The sequence below is a fragment of the Mauremys reevesii genome, linkage group 26 (assembly GCF_016161935.1).
Source record: "Mauremys reevesii isolate NIE-2019 linkage group 26, ASM1616193v1, whole genome shotgun sequence".
In the NCBI taxonomy this organism is placed as follows: Eukaryota; Metazoa; Chordata; order Testudines; family Geoemydidae; genus Mauremys; species Mauremys reevesii.
The window spans coordinates 11,828,284-11,851,064 of NC_052648.1; the positions used below are offsets into that span (position 1 = coordinate 11,828,284).

At 45.1% G+C, this 22,781-nt stretch overlaps 1 protein-coding gene across 12 annotated transcripts in view; it reads left to right on the forward strand.

Annotated features, from left to right (window-relative positions):
- Positions 1–969: 969 nt before the first annotated feature.
- TCF3 (transcription factor 3) overlaps positions 970–22,781 on the forward strand; it is a 117,598-nt gene continuing 95,786 nt past the window's right edge. For 2 of the 12 annotated variants that reach the window (XM_039515237.1, XM_039515238.1), the window contains exons 1-4: positions 970–1,328; positions 4,920–5,021; positions 13,219–13,291; positions 17,203–17,265. In XM_039515237.1, the coding sequence (XP_039371171.1) occupies positions 4,947–5,021; positions 13,219–13,291; positions 17,203–17,265 (211 nt within the window). In that variant the 5' untranslated portion in view covers positions 970–1,328; positions 4,920–4,946. The remainder of the gene's footprint in view (positions 1,329–4,919; positions 5,022–13,218; positions 13,292–17,202; positions 17,266–22,781) is intronic. The other 10 variants (XM_039515234.1, XM_039515236.1, XM_039515242.1 and 7 more) reach the window with 8 other exon arrangements.

Here is a 22,781-nt window from a genome sequence, read left to right on the forward strand (position 1 = left end):
AATAGAAAAAGGGGAAGAGAAGGGGCAGGAGGAGGGGGCAGAAGAGGGAGAGGCAGGAAGGAAGAGGCCCAGGGCAGGAATAGAAGAAAGGGGGAGGAGAGGGGCAGGAATAGAAGAAAGGGGGGGCGAAGGAGGAGAAAGAGGGGAGGGGCAGTAGACGAGGGCAGGGAGGGGGCCTGGGGCAGGAATAGAAGAAAGGGGAGGGCCCGGGCAGGAGAAGGGGGCAGGGAGGGGACCGGGCAGGAACAGAGGAAGGGGGCAGGGAGGAGAGGGCCAGGACAGGAACAGAGGAAAGGGGAGGGGCAGGAGAAGGGGGTAGGGAGGGGGACTGGGCAGGAACAGAGGAAAGGGGGAGGGGCAGAAGGGGGCAGGGAGGGGGCCGGGGCAGGAACAGAAGAAAGGGGGAGGGGCAGGAGAAGGGGGCAGGGAGGGGGCCGGGGCAGGAACAGAGGAAAGGGGGAGGGGCCCGGGCAGGAGAAGGGGGCAGGGAGGAGGGGGCCCGGGCAGGAACAGAGGAAAGGGGAGGGGGCCCAAGGCAGGAGAAGGGGGCAGGGAGGGGGCCAGGGCAGGAACAGAGGAAAGGGGCAGGGGCAGGAGAAGGGGCAGGGGGAGGGGCCTGGGCAGGAACAGAAGAAAGGGGGAGGAGAGGGGCAGGAGAAGGGGCCGGGGCAGGAACAGAAGAAAGGGGGAGGGGAGGGGGCGGGGCAGGGACAGAAGAAAGGGGAGGGGAGGGGGTTACAGGGGCGCCGCGGAAGGCCCGCGGCCGGCGGGGGCGCGGCGGCGGCCGGGCCCGAGGAAGAGGCCAGGGCCCCGGCAGGCAGGCAGGCAGGCAGGCGGGCGGGGCCGCCTCGTCTCGCCCCGCCCCACCCCTCCCGCGCCGCGCAGCTGGCCCGCGGCGGACGGATACGGCGGGGGGAGGCGCCGCGCGCAGCCGCCGCCGCCGCCGCAGCAGCCCCGAGGTGCAGGCGGGGCGGGGGGGCTCCCATGTCTCCGGCCGCCCCAGCGCCAGCAGCCGCCCGCGCCGCGGGGGGACGATGAGGAGGCAGCAGCGGCCGCCGCAGCAGCAGCAGCGCTAGGAGCCGCGCGGCCCATGCGGAGCGAGCGCGCCGCCGCCGCCCGCCACAGCCAATCCGCCGCCCGCCCGCCGGGCGAGAACAATAGAGCCCGCGGCGGGCTCCGGGCGGGACGGGACCGGAGCGGAGCGGGGCGCCGCGGCCCCAGGCAGCCGGCGGGGAGCCAGCAGCCGCTTTGTCCGGGAGCCCCGGCGGCAGCGCCCGGGGGAGGGTCCGCGTTCCCCTCCCCCCTCGGATGCTTTTCTTCCTGAGCAGGTAAAATCCTGGGGGGGGCACTTGGGGGGGTCCCTTCCGCCACCCCCCCCGTCCAGGCCGCTGCTGCGGGGAGCTCGGTTCCCGGCCGGCCCCGGCACAACTGCTGCAAACTTCAGCCTGGGGGGGCATCCCCCCCGGCCCCTGAGGTGGGGAGCTCCCCCCCCCGGAGTGTAAACCCCCTTCTCTGGGGGGAGGGCCGGGCGTGGAGCGGATTTAGAGAGGTTTTTTGGGGGGGGGGCTCTTCCTATCTCTTTACCCGCTTCCCCCCCCCCTTTCGGGTCCCTGATGCGTGGAGTTTATTGTCCCTGCTCCACACACGCGCTGGGACTCGTGCAAACTTCGGCTCCGCTCCGGGATGGGGGGGGGGGCTTCCTTTCTGCCCCCCCCCAGTCTGTGTTCAGGGAGCTTAGAGTGTGTGCGCCCCCCCCCCAACTGCTGTGAGCTTCAGCTTGGATCCTGTTAAGCAGCGTCAGGGGAAAAGCTGATTTGGGGGGGGTTCCCCCCCACCCCACTTCCAGGTCACCCTGGTAGGGAGGCAGCTGGCCCCGCTCCAGAGCCCTGTCAGCCCCAGCTGTTGGGGGGAGCGTGCCGGGGGGAACAAAGCCCAGTGGGTCCTGTCGAGGTGGCTGTTGGTTTTTTTTTGGGGGGGGGACCCCTCTGCCAGGCTGCCGCTGCATGGAGCCGATTGACCCCATCCTAGGGCTGCAGCCTGGATTTGTATTGAGGGTATGTGGGCTGCGAGGGGGGTCGCGTCTGGAGCTGGCTTCTGGGGCGGGGGGGGATTCCTCTCCAATCCCATCCCCACAACAACCCTCTAAAGGCCGCTGCTACCGCCCGGGTTTATTGTTCCCCACTCGCTCTGGAGCGGTTGTAAACTTCAGCCCAGCGTCGCCGGGTGAGTGGAAGGGCCTAGCAGAATTGGGGGCGGGGGGGCTGCTTTTCCAGTGGTAATAACCCCCCCCCCTTCGCCTCTCCTCAAACTGGACTGCTGCAAACTTCATCCTGGCTCTGTAGGGGGGTTACCCAGCAAAGGGGGGAAAGTCTGTGTGTGTGTGGGGGGTGGGGGGGGGGGTTTGGTGGAAGAACTCTCTAGGATCTTGTGCATTTTTCATGTTAAATTCGGTGGGGGGGGGGATTGTGAAAACGAGGGTCTGGGAGAGCAGCTGGCTTGAGGAAGGTTCATTGTTCCCCTCCCAGCCAAGTTTAAAGAGCTTGAAGTGAGAACATGATCCCTCCCCCCCCCCCCAACTGTGATGGGAAAGTTGGGCGGGGGGCAGAGAGTGAATCTTAGTATTAAATATTTTGTCCATCTCCACAGGCCGATCTGAAACTTGCTGGGCCCCTGCCGCGGCGGGGTTTTGTTTATCCTGCCGTTGGAGTGCGTGTGTGTAGTTTGCAAACTTTGCTTGGAAGTGCCGAGGGGAAGGAAGCGCTTTCTTTTGTGTCCGTTTCTCCCTTCGCTTTCCCGGGTGCCGTGTGTGTGTGTGACCGGTGTCTGGGGGGGTCTGTCTGTCTTTGCACGTTGCATTTGGAGGTGGCTCGAGGCGAGCAGCAGGCACTTGGTAGGCCGTGTCTGGAGTTTTGGGAGAGCGCTTTGCAGAGGGGGGGGGAGGAGGAGGTGGAAGGGGGGGTAGGGGGAGGAGAGGAGCGAGAGCTGGTGGTGGAGGAGCCTTTGTCCAAAGGCAATAAGGTGCACCTCGGCTCTGGTGGAAGAAACTCGAATGTCTCAGGTTGAAGTGCATGGGGGGGGGGGGAGATATGAGGGGGTAATAGGGGAACATCTGCTGTGTGTTAACTCGGGAAAAGGGCTTCTCCGCTGGCATGCAGCGGAAAAACTGCTGTGAATGATTTCAGACTGAAAAATAACACTCTCCAGCAGCTCCATTTGCTTCAAAGGCAGAGCCCCCCCCCCAGCCGCCGCCGCCCGGCTGCAGCTTGCACTGGCTGCTGCTTGGAGGTTGGGGGAGGGAACCACGAATCCTGTTCACTTGTTAGCCCCTCTTCCCTTCCCCCAACGCTCATGGCTCAGCCCTGAAAAAGCCATTAAAAACGTTTTGCATGATGCACACTTGTCGTTCAGGCACGTTCAAGTTTTGTTAGTCTTTTTTTAAAAAACCAAACCAAAACAACCCCAGCCTTCTCTCTGTTCCATGATCAGGGCAGGGTTCTTCTTTTATAGGACACTGGATTTTTTTTTAAATGCTAGGAGGGTTTTAAAAATATAGATTTCATTTCTTTTGGGGGGCATATTGTATAACTTGCCTCTGTGACCTTAATAAAACCCTGTCTGCTGCTCCCAGCCTCCTTGGAGCATTGCAGTTGTCTGGGTCTTCTGAGGCTATAGTTGAGGTTTTGGGTCTTGGTTGAACAGGACCCTTTCACACCCAACCCCCTCTGTCTTGTTTTTGACTCGCTAAACTGGGGATTCTCTGGGGACTCCTTGGAGAAGGAGGGTTGTTCTTTCTGGGGACTCCTTGGAGAAGGAGGGTTGTTCTTTCAGGACCCACTGGGCAGAGGGAAAGGGAGAATGTTTTCAAAGTTGCTTTAAAAATAATTGCCGGATGCACTGATGACATAAAGGCAGGTTTAAAAAAACAAAAATCCCTTGGCTGCTTTTTTTTTTTAAATAGTGGCAGAGGTCTTGTATGTGCTGGATCGATTTCAGCGTATTTATTTTTTTAAACCTCACTGAAATGTAATGGATGAGCCAGTGCTTCCTAGGAATGCTTTGGAATACAGAGTTTTGTGTGTGTATAAAAATATTAAACTTGTGATGAATGAGTTAAATTATTGGCCAGCTGCACTTGATAGCTATAAATGAGTTTTAAAGAGGAAGAAGTTAATTCTTTATCCCATCCCTTGCCTCCATTTCTACTCCTGAAGAAATATTTTCCTGTTGTGATGGGTTTGATCTCTTTAAAAAAAAATTGTAAAATTGGGCAGAACAATATTTACCTACCTTGCAAGATTGTTTTGAGGGTTTTATTTTTGGAAAGCCCTTTGATGGTGAAAATAATTTAACCTTATTTTCTCCGTCTTTTGTGGGGAGATTATTGCCTTTTTGGTAGGAAATTCTTGTTACCTAAGGGCTAGATTTTCAGAGTTGCCAAGCACCCATAGCGCCAATCAAAATAAAATGGGAGCTCCGCACCCTGGAGTGGGGAAGGGCATGAAATCAGGCTCTTTTTAAACTTTAAAGAGAAATAGACAAAAACAAGTGGGAGGGGAACTCCCACAAACGGAGGGGGTAAAAAGCCCAAACCCGCCAAGAGCCTGAATGATAACTTGCCTGAACCCTTTGATAAATGAGTTGACTTTTTTTTTTTCATTTGCTGCATGCCAGGAGCAACAGAATTGGTCTGAATTAGTGGAATTGGCAGCAAAAAACAAACATACAAGTGTGTCTGGTCAATAGAAGGCTTGTTCCTGCCTCTGGGTGCCATGTGAGGACTTTCACTGTGTTCTGAGGCGCAGAAGTTGGAAGCTGGGGATATGCAAGGGATTTTTTTTTTTTTAAATATTCATCAGTGGGGTGGGTAGTTTGCTGTAGTCATTAAAATATCTCTTCCCCTCCCCCATGGTTTTCTTTAGGACTGCCACTGTTGAGTCTGTGGGAGTATGAATCAGCAGCAGCAGAGAATGGCTGCAGTTGGGACAGACAAAGAACTCAGTGACCTGCTGGACTTCAGTATGGTAAGCAAGCTCCTTTTGAGGGAGGCCTTTAAAGGGACAGTAGCTTCATTTGTTTCCAGTGTTCTTGAGATCTAGAAGAATGGAACGGGGGGAGGGTAGCAGAGAATGTGAGCCTGTAAAGTGAGGTAAATTGGAGATGGTGGATTTCAGATATGTTGTGTGCACTGCATCTTGGTCCTTTTTTGTTCCTTCAGGTTAAGCAATGGGGGACCCTGGTCAGCACCTAGTAAAGACTTTCCTTGCAGTGAGCACATGGTGACCTTTGGGTGGGAAAGTTCTGTGGAAGCAGAAAACATTAGTCTGTTCTGTTTAAATGCTCATAGCAAAATGTGCTGGCTAATGACTTCTGAAGCTTTGTATATGTAACTAATGCAAGGATGTGACTTTACTTAACAGTTAATTCATCAGGCTGTGTTTTTCCTCTTCCCAGATCCAAATTGTTGAATACATGTCCTTCCAGGTTATTCTATGTCAGTTTGCAATTTTGCAGAGCAGTCCTATCTATCTATCGATATAATTTATATTTTCACACGGATTAGGTACTCCTGTACCCCTATTCTTTGCCCAAAAAATCCTCAAAGCTCTACAGTAAAATTTTGAGGCCGTCATTGAAAATAAAGTAACATTGGCTGAGAAGTTCCCCTGAGAATGTACGTGCCTTTTTGGGGTCACTTTTTTAGTAGTGGCAAACAAAGGCTGCAACCTTGTAAACGAATATGCTTAGCCTTACACATGGGAGTAGTTCCATTGAAGTTAGTGGTATTACTCAGGTGTGTAAAGACAAGTGCATGTGTAAGTGTTTGCAGGATCAGGGCCTTTATGTGATGTTTGATTGTAGTTGGTGGGTGACCCGTGGAAAGAAAAAAGTTACTGTTTTGAATGCAAACGCCAGCTTGGTTCCTCTGTCATGTGCTGCACCCTAATGACACTTGGCATGTGTGTCTTGCTTTGTAGATAAGCAAACCTACTCTACAAATTGGAAAAACACTGCTCCAGGAAGAGGAATAACCATTAAATAGCAATGCAGACATTCTTCTTCTGGGTCATTCTCGGTATACTTAGTTATTTGTCAGTGATGCCTTTGTGTTCATTTTTCTTTCCCTTGGGGTACAAAACAAGAGAGCATGGTCACAATTCCTTGCCCCTTATTTCCTTTATACTTGGTGTTCACGCACTGCATCTCTTCTGGATCCCAGCATAAAGATACAACATAGATAAGAAAACTTCTTAGACTAGAGTTAACTTGCAGCAGTCAATAAGAAGCTGCAAATTGCACAGGCATCATATGTATCCACATGTATTCTCTCCTTACCCTGTATGAGAATTCCCACGGTGGTGGGACAGGATGAACGTGTCTTAGCCACCTACAGCTGATGGGAGGTTGATCTAATTACAAAGTAACAGTAATATTGTTTACAGTTGCAAGGGGAGCTGTGATGATGCTATACCTCAAATACAAATACGTTCAGGGTTCATTGGGGAAGGGTGAGCAACTTTTCTCCCTCACTTTAGAGGTTTCTGTTCCCTTTGCCAGGCTCGCTTGTATGTATGAGAGATCCAAGTTTTGATCGGCAATAGCCATAATCTAGTTCAGGATTGGACAGTTTCTTATTTCTCTTCCTTCCTTTCCAAAAAGAATTCCCAAACACTGTTTGATTTATTTTGTAGCAAATTTGAAAATATCCTTATTTGCAACTCTTTGTAATTGTTCAGGGCCATTATAATAACACATTTCCCTTTTATATTATAAAACCCTCCCCTGGCCTAGACTTTGATCTGGAGCTAAGATTTAATACATTGGGTAAAATTCTTGTTCTCTTACATTAGTGTAAATGTGTAACTGCTGAAGTCACTGTACCAGAGTCAATCCAGTGTGAGATTGGAATTTGGAGCATTGTGTCCGTATGACACTTGTGCAGTTAGCTGCACATGGGCAGACCCTTGATGTCATTGGAGCTCCATGTGAGCACTAGGGTCTGCTGCTTGCAGGATTGGGGCCCGAGACCGTTCCCTGCATAGCTCTGTTTCTGGGAGTGTGTTATCTTCATAACAAATTAGGCCTGATCCTGCATTGTCAAGTCAGTGGGAAGCTATTAGTGAGCTTTGGAATTGGGCCTGTTGTGTCCATCTGCACTCAGACACGAACATACTATTTTGCCTAAAGAGGTCTCTAAAAATAATAAATATCCCACTAAGAATGAGTATTTAAAAACCCACAATAACATAAAACTCACTAGCTAGTAGATAATGTTCGTACTGATACTACATACTTGTTAAGCATAGTATAGAAGTTACATAGTTAAATCTTTGGAGCATTGCAGGGTGCTCACATGTCTTGTAACTGGGATGTAACTTCTTGTCCTGTGGTCTGGATCTCTTGGGGTTTTTTCCCCCCCTCCTTCATCTCTGAATAAGCAGGAATGAAAAGTTGTCCCAGTGATCTGTGTCAGACTAGGATAAAGGAGTGAAGACTATTGAGGCAAGGACTTTGTGTTCAGCAGCATCTGTTTAGGCCAGTGCTTTCAATCTGTTTTTCTAGGAAAAATGCATACCGCCCTGTAGCGATTTCTGGACCAGCTCTGAGCTGTGTGTGCCACCCAGTTGGGTGAATTTTATGTCCTGACACTGGTGGTTGTGTATATGAGAGCAGCCTAGTCTGTGGGGTTAATTGGGGGAAAATAAGGTAAGCTCTCTCCTATCCTGGGGAGAAGGATTTAGACCTCAAAAAAAGAGAGAAAATTAGGTATGTATTGAACTGCAAAAGCACCCATCCAAAGCTTTCTACCGAAGTAACTTGCCAATAAACGGTGAAAAGCAAAAAAGTGTTGTAATGTCTATTTAAGTGGTCTGAAGTTATAACTCCAGACCGAACTCACAGGTCTGTAGACTGATAGCTGCTTTGGGGTGTGCAGAGCAGAGTTCTTTACAAGTGCCTCTGAACACAGTGCCTCAAAATACAATGAATTTGTAAGCTTGCTTTTACCACTGCATCACAGCAGTGGGCCGGAAGGGGATTGCAAATCTGGGAGAAGGCGTCCCCGAAAACTTAGTATTGGTTCAAAGTATTAAATTTAATTTTCCTTTTTAGACTGTAATTTTAATCGTTCTTCACCTTGTGGCTTGGCATTTCTGAGGCTTCATATATTTGCTCTCTTCAGAAGAGGCTTCAGCTAGGCTGCAGTCATAGCCATGACTTTTGTAATCTAGCGTGAGGCTTGTCACTTTAACTACAGTTCACACCCCTCAGCTTTATCCACACAGCAGCAGTCACAACCCTGTTTGTCCATTGATCTCCATGCTGCCTAACTGCGTTTGTCTCGGGGCATTCTGGGAAAATGTAGGAGGCTATCCCGTGATGCCTTGGTAGGGAAATAGTTCTTGGAGGGCACGCACAGAGTGGCGGAAGCACCAAGCCTCTGGTGCAACGCAGTCTGAGATGTCAGTGCGCGATGAGAGCTGGGAGGAAGAAGCAGCAGCCAAACAATTACACAGGCATGGTTAGGGGTCCTGTCTGTGCTGCAGACGTGTGCCAAACCAGATACATAGAGGCGGCTGAGTGCCAGTCTAAGCCTCTGGCAGGGCAAAACACTGTTAGCTGCCACTGTTGTTAATAGAATATTAACCATATGGTGTGCGGATACCAAGTACGATATGTTGTAAGTTGCTGTATGGACAGGGCTTTACCATAGAATTGGTTTTACAGTCTGTCTGGAAGAGAGCGAGCACTCTGTATTAAATGCTGAACCACATGGATCTAGCCACTCCACGAGGAGTAAAACTTTGTGTGCAAGGCTGAGTAGTGTCCAATCTTTCTAAAGCTAAGTAACAAGTACCTGGCTTGTTTTGCATGGATAGACTTTTTTTGTCTGGAGCTCCTTAAAACTTTGCTTCAGCTGCTTCCTCCAGTTAAAACACCCAGTGTTGTTAAAGCAGTGCCATATGTCTCACTGTGGCGAAGGCAGAGTGCCTGCATTTCCATGATAGAAACTGCTTTTTGTTTAGAATCTAACTGTAATAAAGTTCACTTTATGTTTAAGTTGGCAAACAAAGCCTTAATCAGGAGGGTTTTGCTTAAAAGAACACTTCTGCCTTTGCTAATTTTGTTAAGTGGAATTCCCTCTATTCCCTCCTAATAGAAAAGAAGTTAATGGTTGGATATTTTATGTGCTCCAAAATATCTTTCAGGTTTAACTTTTTTAGTTCATACGGTAAGTCTCAAAATAATAAAGGGCTGCTATGTCGTAATGAATTGCTGTTTAATAGCAGTAAATAGAATATTTGTAATGGACTTAATATGCGTGAGTGGCAGCTACATCATAATGGCTGCTTTGTTATAGTCTGAGCAGGTGAAAAATTCACCTAAAAGAAATTAATACGTCTGGTTAAAGTGTTCTTAAGAGTAATTGATTTTTCAAAATATATATTAACTCCGTGGGCTGCAATGGATGTAAAGTCACTGAAATCTGTCAGCTAATAAACATATAAATAGGGCCCTATCAAAATCACGGTCGTGAAAAACACGTCACGGACTGTGAAAGCTGGTCTCTCACCATGAAATCTGGTCTTTTGTGTGCTTTTTACCCTATATTATACAGATTTCACGGGGCAGACCAGCATTTCTCAAATTGGGGGTCCTGACCTAAAAAGGCGTTGCAGGGAGTCACAAGGTTATTTTGAGGGGAGGAGGGGGTGATATTGCCACCCTTCCTTTGTGCTGACTTCAGAGCTGGGCAGCTGGAGAGTGGTGGCTGTTGGCCGGGCGCCCAGCTCTGAAGGTGGTGCTCTGCTGTAGCAGTGCAGAAGTAAGGGTGGCAATATCATACCATGCCACCCTTACTTCTGTGCAGCTGCCTTTAGAACTGGATGGCTGGAGAGTGTCAGCTGCCGACTGAGGGCGCAGCTCTGAGCTGGGTGTCTGGCAAGCAGCTGCCGCTGTCCAGCTGCTCAGCTGTGAAGGCAGCGTTGCTGCCAGCAGCAGCGCAGAAGTAAGGGTAGCAGTACCGCAAACCCCACTACAATAACCTTGCAACCCTCCCACAGCTCCTTTTTTGGATTAGGACCCCTGTGATTACAATACCATGAAATTTCAGATTTAAATAGCTGAAATCATGAAATTTACAATTTTTAAAATTATATGACCATGAATTGACCAAAATGGACTGTGAATTTGGTAGGGCCCTGCATATAAAATATGTGACTGGACAAATGCACTTTCTCGTATCATACAAGCTTACCTCTCAGAACATTGCTGGTATCTTCAATGTAACCATCCATTAAAATATGTCTATAGTTTTTTTTCCCCACTTTGTCTGGATTTGTTTTTTATTGGATCCAAAAATGACACTGATATCTGTGGGGATAACGTTTAAGTAGTCGTCATCTGTCAAGAAGACTGAAGGCATCAGTGCAATCCTGTATACAGAAATTTAAGACGGGATTTTACATAACACCGGTAAATCTATATTGTTCAAATCCAACAAAGAACAAGTAATGAACCAATTACAGAATGGGAAAAACTTGATACTTAAGCTCTTCCACTGCATGCTGTTTTTTCCATCTAAATATTTTATTTTTAAATTAACTTTTAAAAATAAAAAGAGGATTCAGTGTGTGGGTGAACTTAGATTTTTGCTGTTGAGAGATACAAACTAACAAAGGCAGAGGACACTCTTCATCTGATTTACGCTGTGCCCTTAAGTGAAGCACAGCAGTGTGACTTAAACCCACACCACTGTGGAAAAACAGAAGTTGACAGTATAAGCGTTATATTTCCTGCATTTCATCTATAATATATGGCTTGCAAATTAGTATTGAAGTAACATTAGTGTGCGGTTCCTTATTTATCAAATGTTGTGATGCTTTAAAGTCTCAGCTTGCTTTGATGAGTGATAGTTCTTTGATCGTTCTTTAATTCCTATGGTAATGAGAGCAGGAAAGGGTTACTTCAGACTCCCACTGACAGTATCTTTCAAAACAGAATAAGGAAGATGAAGGCAAGAGGTGGGAAGGCTTCCCTCATTCATATGTGTTCGGTGTGTGGGCGTGTTGGGGATTGCCAAAAATAGTGGTGCTGGGGGGAGACCCCTTTTGCAGAAGTAGAAGAGAAAATGTGTATTGCACAATGGAACAAAACTAGACATTTTCTCCATTGGTGTTTTCACTCTAACCTTGTGGGTTTTTTTGTTGTTGCATCAGCAATTATTAAGCAGAAATGCTTATGAAAAGTAAGCAAACTGTGTGGCTTAAGAAGCCAGCATGTACAAATTGATGCTTGATACCAATAAATTCAAGCCCCTCCTCAAACAGAGAACTTCTTTGCAATTCTTGGAAATGAAGATTACTGACCATTTCAGTTAAAGTAACATTTCTCCCATCTCCGTGGGTGGGGGGGGAAAGGGGCTGTCTTACTGGGCTAATTAAGTGAATTTCTGACAATATTATTTTAATATCCCTTATTTTAAAAATCTCTCTCTCTCTCTAAACTGACAAGCTGGGGGAGGTAATACCTTTTGTTGGATCTAGAAGATATTACCTCACCCACCTTGTCTCACTAATATCCTAGGACCAGCATGGCTGCAACAATACTATCTATATAAACTAACATTGCTGTTGCTCTAAGGAATTTCTTTCCTAGCAGTGAAAATCTAAGCATCTTGTGAGCCTTCTGTTTAGATGATTTTTTTTTAAGTGTATCTGTCCATGCTTGTGCACACATACATACATATTTTCACATGTATGAGAGTTAGGCACCCAAATTCCATGGCTTTTCAATGGAAGTTGACTGGCTAATTGGTCTTTCTGCCTTTGAAAAATCTCCCCCACATATTCTTGTATTTTTGAGATTAGTAACCAAAGCTGAGCAGACAACTGTGTAAAGGAACATTCGTGGTCACAAAAAAGCATCAAATACGTCCGGGCATGAAATGCTGCATTTCTCTATTAAAGTGTTTAATCTTTAAAGTATTAAAACTTTGAGTTATTCAGACATTATGAAGCTAAAAATAATGTAAATGATTTGATGGTGAAAATATCTGAGATGAGTATTAAAAAACATTTTAAAATGTTAATTTACTGAGCATTTTCCCACCAGTTGTTTTATTGGCTAAAGCTCGATGTTTGTAGAAGAGAATTAGTTTTCTCTTCTGCTGCACGCAGGTGTGTATACGTTTTTAAACACATTTTTGAAACTCGCCCCGTTTATTTTAAAAATATTTGTCCGCATGAGCTGACTAGGTATGCAGTATTTTTGAGGAATCTCTCTGGCAGAGGGAGATTAGCTATAAATTGTAGCAGTAACAGAGTAGCAAACAGGTAGCTAAAATGACAGATACTGTAAAGCACATTAATCTTTCTGATCATGTGTTAGCATGTGTTACATAATGTTGGAATCAGGCAGACTTTATCTGCCTACACATTTTTGCAGAATGTCCACTATCTTGGCTTATTTACACTGGTGCAGTGTCTCTGAGTGGAGAGGGAAAGTGGATTGATACTTGATGTTCACTTTTTGCTCCCAAAACCGGAGGGGGGGAGGAGGGGGAATCTTCTGGAGTCCTAAATGAGGTGGTTGTGCACTGAAGGTAAGCAGCAAATAATTGTGTAGCTTAGTCATCAGTGTCCTCTCCAGCTGGAGTCACTATGGTAGCTGCTAACTTCCTCCTAGGATATAGGATAGCACCAAATAAGGAGGGGAGGCGGGAGAGGAAATAAACCAGGTCTTCACATGTGTTTAATTTGGGGGGAAGAGTGGGGTGAACCTCTGTTTAGATGGAGAATTGGGTACTACATCCTTTATGCTAATTTATTAATAAGGGAACAAATCATACTTTGGCCTTGTGCTCTTCCTAGATTTTTTGCCTCCTGTAATAATGTGGGGAAGAAATAACGAGCCCTAAGCGCAGGGGTGGGAAGAGGAAACCTCTCTTCTCCAGTCCAAATGAAAAAATCCCAAAGCTGCTGCTTCATGAAAAAGAAATGGGAAGATCTGTCTATACAGAAGTTTATTTGCTTAGGAATGGACATATACCAGCTCAGAGTTGGGGGACACTCCTCCCTGCTACATAGATCAGCTGGGAAAGCAGTTGGAAAGATTTCTGCACTCCCCATACTTTTACTTCTTTCTCGTCCCTCCCTTACCACAGCAAAGCTAACATATTGAAATCTCTCTTCTTTCTCCCTCATCTTCCTGTTTTTCTAGATGTTCCCCCTGCCAGTGGCTAATGGAAAAAACAGACCCACGACGCTAGCGAGCACGCAGTTTGGTGGATCAGGTATTGTCTTTTTTTTCCCCCTCTTAATGCCTCTTTTCAGAGTTGAAAACAAATACAAAGCCCCAAAGCAAAGGGAGTTGTCAGTTTCGTGGATGCTCTTTAATGTATTTTCATGGTTCTATTGTACCGCTGCTGCTCTGAGTACGAATGTTAATTCCATAATCCCGTGTGTGTGTGTGTGTGTCCAGGAATCTTTTGCTGTTGTGTAACTGAGGTGAAACTTCATGAATAACTAGAAAGTTAATTCTCTTGGTCGGGACTTTCAAAGAGGCTGAAGGGAGTTTGAATTCCAGTGGGATTTGGGTGTTGGACTTCCTTCAGTCCCTTTGACAATCCCAGATCCTTTGTTATATTTAAGTAGATGGTACAAGTATCCGCTCCGTGACACCTTGCCCATCCATCTCCAGTAGCATGACCGTGATGGCCTGCTGGGGCCAGTATACGTCAGTAGTTTGGACGCCCAGTTCTGAAAATCTTGGCCATAAAGGTAGGCCCCTATCTCAATATTTAGAGACCTAAATAAATGCCTGGGATAACTTCCACCAGCTGAGGATCTGGCCCCGAGTTTTCAGAAGCACTGAACACCTCCTGAAGTCAGCTGGAGCTGCTCGGTGCTTGGCAAGTGTAAGTGCCTAAATACTGAGTTTGGGAGGATGGGGGGAGAGTTTTTCAAAAACATCAAGGGGATTTAGGAGCACAGGTTCATTTAAAGAGGCTGGGATTTGTGCTCCTAAACACCTGAGGTAATCCCTCATGGAGCCTAACTTTTTCCACTGATGAGGGAAGATTGGAAAAAAATGGGTTTGTTTAGTTTGGAAAAGAGAGAGACTGAGGGGGGACATAAGTTTTCAAGTACATAAAAGGTTGTTATAAGAAGGAGGGAGAAAAATTGTTCTTAACCTCTGAGGCTAGGACAAGAAGCAGTGGTCTTAAATTGCAACAAGGGAGATTTAGGTTGGACATTAGGAAAAACTTCCTAACTGTCAGAGTGGTTAATCGCTGGAATTTGGAATCTCCATTTTGAGATTTTTAAGAGCAGGTTGGACAAACACTTGTCAGGGATGGTCTAGATAATACTTAGTTCACCCATGGGTGCAGGGGACTGGACTAGATGACCTCTCGAGGTCCCTTCCCAATCCTATGATTCCATGGGAGTCAGCTTCCTATGTCTGAAATGTTGGCACTAACTGGCAGAGGCTTCTTAAGTCAGTATTAAAATAAAATATTCCTGGGATTATACCTGTCATACTCCTGGGGCTGTGTGGCTGCAACAGGCTTTCTGTGCTCAGGGATGTTGCATTCGTGAGACAGTTGTTCTCTATAGAATAAAGCCTGTGGCATACAGGAGGGTCTTATTGCCTTTTATCCTCCTCCTCCTGCCATATTCCTTCTCTCTTAACTATGCTGATGCCTCTGTAGATTGTTAAAATCTCCGCTATTCCAATACTGATTAACTGAAGCCACCCAAGATGTGTTGGAATGTTCCACTCCTATAAACCTGGCTGTGCCATTGCTTTTAAGAAACCTCCCAAAACCACACTAGGATGGTGAAGCTCTGGCACTGTATGCTGTGATTAAATGGGGTCGCCTGGGAAGTACTGTTAATGAGGGTTGTTCAGGCTGCTGGAAATGGCTCAGCATGAAAATACTGCAGTCAAATGTCTTGATTTTTCCACCTCTTGAGTTGCCTCCTACTGGGATGTCAGGATGGAGGGAGGCCTGGAGTTTCAGGAGCTCCTGGAGCCAGGTAGTGAGAAATTTTGGATAGCAGAGCTGGCACTGTTGTGTGTGGAAACTTTCAATCTACATGAAGAAATGTTGCACAGTGATGTCTCCGTGGTATCACTCGCAGCATTTCTGCCCCTGAACTTCAGCAGTGTCTGGGCTTCCAGAAATTAGCTCAAGCTCTAAACAGTTTTTTTTGAAAAACATTTTCCTTTATATAGAGACTTTAAAAATAAGTTTAGGGTTTTTTAAAATAATAATTTGGTTATAAAGTACAACACGTTTTAATTTGATTGATGAAGACAAACACAGTATGGTGTGAGAGTGCTTCAGAGGTATTTTGTTTACCTTGACAATGAAAAAGATAGGGAAGGATATATTGGTAATTGGAGGACGGAGGGGGGTTTAAGGAAATAGAGAAATATAGGTAGAGAGTAAAGGAGAGGTGTAATTTAACACCGGTGGAAGTTGATCTCTGTAGTGAACATTTCAGCTTACACATCTCGTACTTTGCTGCTAAAATAATCAACAAAAGAGACACCACAAGCTTGTGAGAGAGCAAGCTCGCATTCAGTCATTTCCTGCTTGGCTGTTGGCTTGCCTACTTGATCTGCAGGGCTGGCCAGTTCATGACAAGGAGTAGGAGTGCTGGGGAAATAGCCTGTGGTGGCTAGCATCTTTCACTCCGATGCCCAGTGTCAGCCTAGAACACATACAGTGCGCGCGCACACCCCTCCCAGGGGAGTGAAAGGTAAAGTTGACACCACCCTTCCTCTAAGCTGCTGTTTTTGAGATGGGCTTTCTGAATGGTTGATAAAAAAATCATCAAGGAGTGACATTCTGCAATTGCATTAAAGGCGATTGTACAACTGCCACTGTCCTGTTTTCCGGGCTTAGTGTGGGCCTTCAGTTCTGCCGACGGGCATCTTGATTCTGAAACGCAGCTCAGTGCACTGTTAATGGAAGGCTTTTCATGCAGTGAATGGCCTAGAGTCTCTCTTTTTAAAGGGTGAAGTGTATATTTTTTCCTGTCAAGAGTTAATAAGTGACTTTTCATTCTGCTCTTGGATGTTTGTGTGGTTTCATGCTGACTGGTGGGTGTATACATCTGAAGTGTAACAATGACCTGTCATACCATCAAGGGTCTTGTCTACACACATGCATGCCTTGTTCTAGTTAAACAGGTTTCATTTGAACTGGTGCAAGGTGTCTGTGTAGAGAAGACACTGGATGGTGTGGTTGCTCATTGTTACACTTGACTTATACTGATTTAGCTTGACTTAGTAACTTACATTGGTGTAAGCCAGTTGTAAATCATTTAGTGCATGCACCGGGGGTTTGCATGCATCTAGCTAAATCTGTTTTAAAAACTGATTTTGGTTAAACTGGTGCAACTGTTGGTATAAAAAAGGCCTGAGTCATAGTCTTCCTTGAGATCTCTGCTAATTTGAAGACCTAGATCCATGTCAAGGGGGCAGAGTGCCTTCTTGCCATACTTTAGTTTAATTTGGTGATAGACAATAGCTCGCTATAGCTGCTAGCACCCTCACTGCAGTCTCTCACTATAATGTAGGCTCCCATTGCTGGACTACAGTGCTTTTTTTCAGATGAGTTGTTAGAATGTTTCACACTCTGGTGGAAATCAGAATTGAAAAGAGCAAAGAAACAGTGCTTGTGGGTGGCTTGGCCAGATTGTCAGCACTTGGTAAAATAAGGTGGTCTTGCCAAACACCAGGCTGGTAAATAGGCATCAGTATTAACTTTAAAACAGTATTACAAGAGAATTGCTGTGACAAAACCAACCAAGTTAGAATGCTTTTCAAATCCTACTTGAGAATACTCTGACCCTCCCTTTCCTGAGCTGTTGTCCCATGTCCTGTGGGATTTATTCAGACTAGAAGCTCCTTGGGGCAAATGTGGCCCCCTGTGTGCGTAAAGTGCTAAGTAAATCCCAGGTACTAATGTTGGGATTTCCTCACTTTTATATTCAGTAAAGTTGACATTTTCTGGGGCTATTTTATATTTAAACACTCCTCCTTCTCCCCCTGCTTTGTTTCTTAAATCTCTCGGGGAAATCGGTTTACATTTCCAATGGTAACCTTAACTCTGCCCTGTCAGTCTTGCTTCCCTCCCCTGATTAGATGGAGGAAAATGGTTACCACATGGATGAAACTTTTTGTTCCTAGTTGCACAGATCTTGCAAGCTGTATCTGCAGGATTTTTGACACACACCGGACTCCTCAGGAAAGGTAACATCTTTACAGAGACTTTGTGTTGCAATGAGAGCTTTCCAGACATGGCAAGGTGTAGTTACCTAAGCCAAGATATAAAAAACTGGAGTCTAAAGCTAGGCTCCATGGGGGATTACCTAAGGTGGTTAGGAGCACAAATCCCCGTGTCTTTAAATGAACCTGTGCTCCTAAATTCCCTTGATGTTACCAACTCCCCTATCCTAAGAACTTTTTCAGTTATTTCCCCCTGCATATCCAATATATGCCTATTGGCTTGAGTTTTAGACTTTCTGGGCCAAGCTGTCGGATATTTGCAATGGCAAAAAGGTTAAGACTTTTCCCCAAAATTAAAATGCCAGTTATTTGATACATCATAGCTCACAGATGACTAACCTGATCCAACTGCCCTCCTCCTCAAAAATACTCTAAATAAATTCTGCCTCTGACGGGGCACCACGTATATTACATTTTACGTGGAAATTACCTTTTTTTAAATTGACATTTAAAAGGGCAGTAGGAGGTGGTGGTAGCATCTGTATCCTTCCAACCTTAGCTTTGGAGTTGCTCCTGTTGTTCCGTAACTGCAGAGCAGTGCATAACTTGCCAGTGGAACAGAACAGATAATGGCTGCTGAATTTTCTATAGGGTCACAGTATCCGTCTCGCTCCTTGCTTTATAAAGTGCTTTGGGGTTATGTAGAACTTGAAAAGAGCTCCCATGATGGTGATATTTGGTGAGCTGCATTTGGCCATCTTAGCCTCTTACATTTCTAAGAACTCGGTAGTAGTGCTACATATTTCCACCAAATTTGAAGAGGGTTCAGGAATATCTTAGAGATACAAGCATGCTGAGCTTCAGTTGTGTGTCTGGTTACTGGTCGCCCAGCATGGTTCCTGCTGATGGATCATTCTGCTTGCAACAAATAAAAGCGTGGCAATGAAATGGCTTTGTCTTGAGTAACAAAATTTGTGATTAAATTTAATTCCCTTCTTGCTTTGTAGTCAAGGGAACATTCTAGCCTGAGGACTGTAAAAGGGAGCTGTGGGGGAGAAATCCCCTTTTGCCATTACACTGTGGTCCTGCCCCCTCCTCTTTCAAAGTTTGTTCTTCACCTATTTGCTAGCAGGATCGGGAGCTGAGGTTTATTGTAGAGGGACTTGCTTTGATCAGGGCAAGTTCATATAACATATTTGAGGCTGGCTAACAAGGGAGTTTTTCAAAGAGTTACAAGTTGCTGCATGTAACAAGTTTTAAGTTATAGTCTACTGAACAAAGTCAAATGCATTCTCCCTGGAGGGAGGTGAGTCTGCATCCCTTTTTAAACCTCACTTTAAACAACATTCGGCCTTAGATACCTGTGGCAACAACACTGAAAGTCATAAATTCTGTGAAAGATGAGATTCTCTTTAATTGGTACTCTGCGTGAGCTGTTTGAAGATTTGATTACTTCATATGGGCATGCAACCATTTACTAGGCCATATCCTAAAGGTGCAGTTGAGGGGTCCTGTGTGCATGGGTAGAGGGGTCTTTTTTTGGAAGGGTGTAGAGAGAAAGAGCACTCTGCCTTCTGTAGCAGATCTGTGGATATTAAAGTGACACTTTGTTCATTGTTTAACATGGTGAGAAGCCAACTTGTACATCTTAAGTAAAAGAAGCTAAAAATTATAGTGAGAGAGTCTTGAAGAGCTAAATGCAGTGTCTTCTATTGAAATCTAGTCAAGGATTGAATTTCAGACTGATAAATAGTTGCCAGCACTATTCCCTGTAGTGAAGAAAACAGAAGCTTTTAATAGTTGGCTGTATAATGTTTTCCTACTAAATTAAATTATTTCCCACATTTGGATTATGCAGAAGTGGGTGTTACGGGCTTTTTTTGTTTTTGCTATTCTGATATATCATGAGAAGTGGGCATGAGGTGCAAAAACGTGACTTGATATTTAGCATTAATATTTCTGTACTTAAATTATTTTAGGCTGTTTAATTTATTTTACTTGTGTATCATTTCTGATTCAGCAGCATTGCAAAACACTACTTTAAAAACAAATTATCAGCCCAGGTACAAAATCTGCTTGCCCATATTTTACTGTGACGCTAATTTATTATATGAAAACCTCTTTTACTCCCTTTTTAAAGGGAAAAAACTTGCCGTGGTCAAGTAGAATTTTGCAAGGCATTTGCTAAGCCTGTGTTAGGTGTCGTTAGCTTGAAAAATACAGAATCCTTCAGTCTTAAAATGTGTCTGCATTATTATTAATAATATAGACCAACTGATGTGCATTTAGGAAGATGAGGAACTTAGACACTTTTTTGAAAACTGTAGTCTAAGTGGCTTAGGCACTTGAGTCCAATTTAAAAAGGGAGGTAGGGTAAGTGGTTATGTTCCGTTGTCTTTCTCCCAAGCGCCTAAGTCACTTTGGAAGATGAGACTTAAGCTTCTTAGACCATGTCTACACTAGAGACCACCGATGCAGCTGTGCTGTTGTAAGATTTCCTGTGTGGCCATTCTATATGCGGGAGACATAATTAAACCACCCCCAATATGTAGCGGTACCTATGTCTGCAGGAGAGCGTCTCCCAGCAAGGTAGCGCTGTCCACACCAGCGCTTCTGTCAGTGTAACTTATGTCGCTCAGGGATGTGGGTTTTTTCACACCCCCAAGTTACATAAGTTATACTGACAAAAGTGCTGGTGTAGACGTACCTTTACTCACTTAGTTTTAACTCTTTTGCCCTGCCTCACAAATAGAACTTTGCAGGGGAGATGTCTCTTCCCCCACTTTCCTTAGTGCTGATTCTGAAAAGCCATGGGCCAGGATACAGAAAGTGGGATTTAAAAAAAAATGGAGGGGCTGGGGGGAAGAGGAGCATTTCTGGAGGTGAGGGAAGGGAATTCTAACTGGCAGGAAGTAACATCCTGCATAGAACAAAGAGGAGTAATATCTTCACACTTATCTCCATTCATCTAAAGTAACACCTCAGTTCACTCTTCAGTCTCTGATCCCCCTCATTATATTCTTGAATACACATTCCTGCTCCTAGCACTTGCCTTGCCTTTGCAGTGGCTGCTCTTGCGTCTCTGCAGTCAGAAACACTGGGGCAAGGCTTTTCCTTTTTTCTTTCCTCCCCAGTATTTGTCTTTCAAAGTTGTGTGGTGTTTTTTTGTTTTGTTTTTTTTAAATAAGTGATGGGGAGGGAGGGGAGAAGGGGAGATCCTGAGGCAGACACAACAGAATTCTAATCCAGTAAGGAGAGACATGTTTATGGAAGGAGTGCAGCGAAGGTGACCATGTTATCACGCAAAACAAAGATGCTCCAAGAACAAATACAAATATTTCTCTGGTAATTGGAGATATAACAATATAGTATTGTACTAACAGTTCTGTAGTTATGGTTGAGAAGGCATGTTCATTACCAGTGAACATAAGAACAGCTCTGCTGGGTCAGCCCAATGGTCCATCTAGCCCAATATCTTATCTTCCAACAGTGGCCAATGACAAGTGCTTCAGAGGGAAATAACAGAACAGGGCAATTATTGAGTGATCCCTCCCCTGTCATCCAGTCCCATCTTATGTCTGTCAGAGGTTTAGCACACCCAGAGCATGGGGTGGCATCCCTGATCATCTTGGCTGATAACCATTGATTGACCTCTCCTCCATGAACTGATCTAATTCTGTTGTGAAGGCCAAAACTCCTGGGTTCACAACATCCCCTGGCAAGTAGTTCCACAGGTTCATTGTGCAACGTGTGAAGAAGTATTTCCTGATGTTTGTTTTAAACCTGCTCCTGTTAAATTAATTGGATGACCCCTGGTTCTTTTATGTGAAGGGGTAAATAACACTTCTGTATTCACTTTCTCCACACCAGTCATGATTTTATAGATCTCTGTCATATACCCCCTCAGTAGTCTCTTTTCCAAGATGAACAGTCTGTCTTTTTAATCTCTCTTCATATGGAAGCTGTTCATCCCCCTAATCATTTTTGTTGCCCTTCTCTGAACCTTTTCCACTTCTAATATCTTTTTTTGAGATGGCATACCATGGATTTATATAGTGGCTCAGATATTTTCGATCTTATTGATTTCTTTCCTAATAGTTCCTAACATTGTTAGCTTTTTTTTTTTTTTTTTTGGACTGCCTCTGCACACTGAGTGGATGATTTCAGAGAAATATCCACAATGACGCCAAGATCTTTCATGAGTGGTAACAGCTAATTTAGACCCCATCATTTTGTATGTATAGTTGGGATTATGTTTTCCAACGTGCATTACTTTTCATTGATCAGCATTGAATTTCATCTGCCATTTTATTGCCCAGTCACCCAGTTTTGTGAGATCCCTTTGTAACTTTTTGTAGTCTGCTTTGAACTTAATTACCTTGAGTAATTTTGTATCATGTGCAAATTTTGCCACCTCACTGTTTACCCCTTTTTCCAGATTTATGAATATGTTGAACAGCACTGGTCCCAGTACAGATCCCTGCAGAACCCCGCTATTTATCTGTCTCCATTGTGAAAACTGACTTTTCATTCCTATCCTTTGTTTCCTGTCTTCCAACCAGTTACTGATCCTTGAGGACCTTCCCTCTTATCCCATGACTACTTACTTTGCTTAAGAGCCATTGGTGAAGGACCTTCTGAAAGGCTTTCTCAAAGTCCAGATTCACTTTGTCAACTGGATCACCCTGTCCATATGTTTGTTGTTACTCCCCCCTCCCCCCCCCCGAATTATAATAGATTGGTGAGGCATGATTTTCTTTTTAAAAGTCCTGTTGAGTCTTTCCCAACAAATCATGTTTATTTATGTATCTGGTAATTCTGTTCTTTACTATCATTTCAGCCAATTTGCCTGGTACTGAAGTTAGGCTTACTGGCCTTTTAATTGCCAGGATTGCCTCTGGAGCCTTTTTTAAAAATTGGTGTCACATGAGCTGTCCTCCAGTCATCTGGTACAGAAGCTGATTTAAGTGTTAGGCTATGCACCACATTTACTAGTTCTGCAATTTCAATTTTGAGTTCCTTTAGAATTCTTGGGTGAATACCATCTGGTCCTGGTGACTTATTACTGTTTAATTTATCTTGTCTTTGTGTGCATTTAACTTCCTGAAGGGAAAAAATTCGCCCTTTGGTCTGAAATTTCTTTTGCTAGTTTTTCTATCTAGAGAAAAAAAATTGAGGGAGGAGGGCAGTGGGGTGAGAGGAAGCCATGCTTAAAATTTTGTCCATCTGAAAAATTCTGAAGTGAGGAAAAGCACTCTTTTCTCTTCTCTCTCTCCTCTCTCTCCCCCCCCCTCCCCCCCATGCTCTGGTATCTCCAAAGCTTTATTACACTCACATAACAACAGCTTCTCATTAGAAACTTCAGACTTGACTCAGGCCTTGTCTACAAACAGAAATTGTGCCTCTTTAACTGTACTGGTCTAACTAAAGCAGTAGAACCCCTCTGGATAAGAAGGGGAGTACCACTATAAGTGCATCCACGTTGGGGATTGTACCAGTATAATTATCGGGGAGCTGGGGAGTGGGAAGGAAGACGAGGG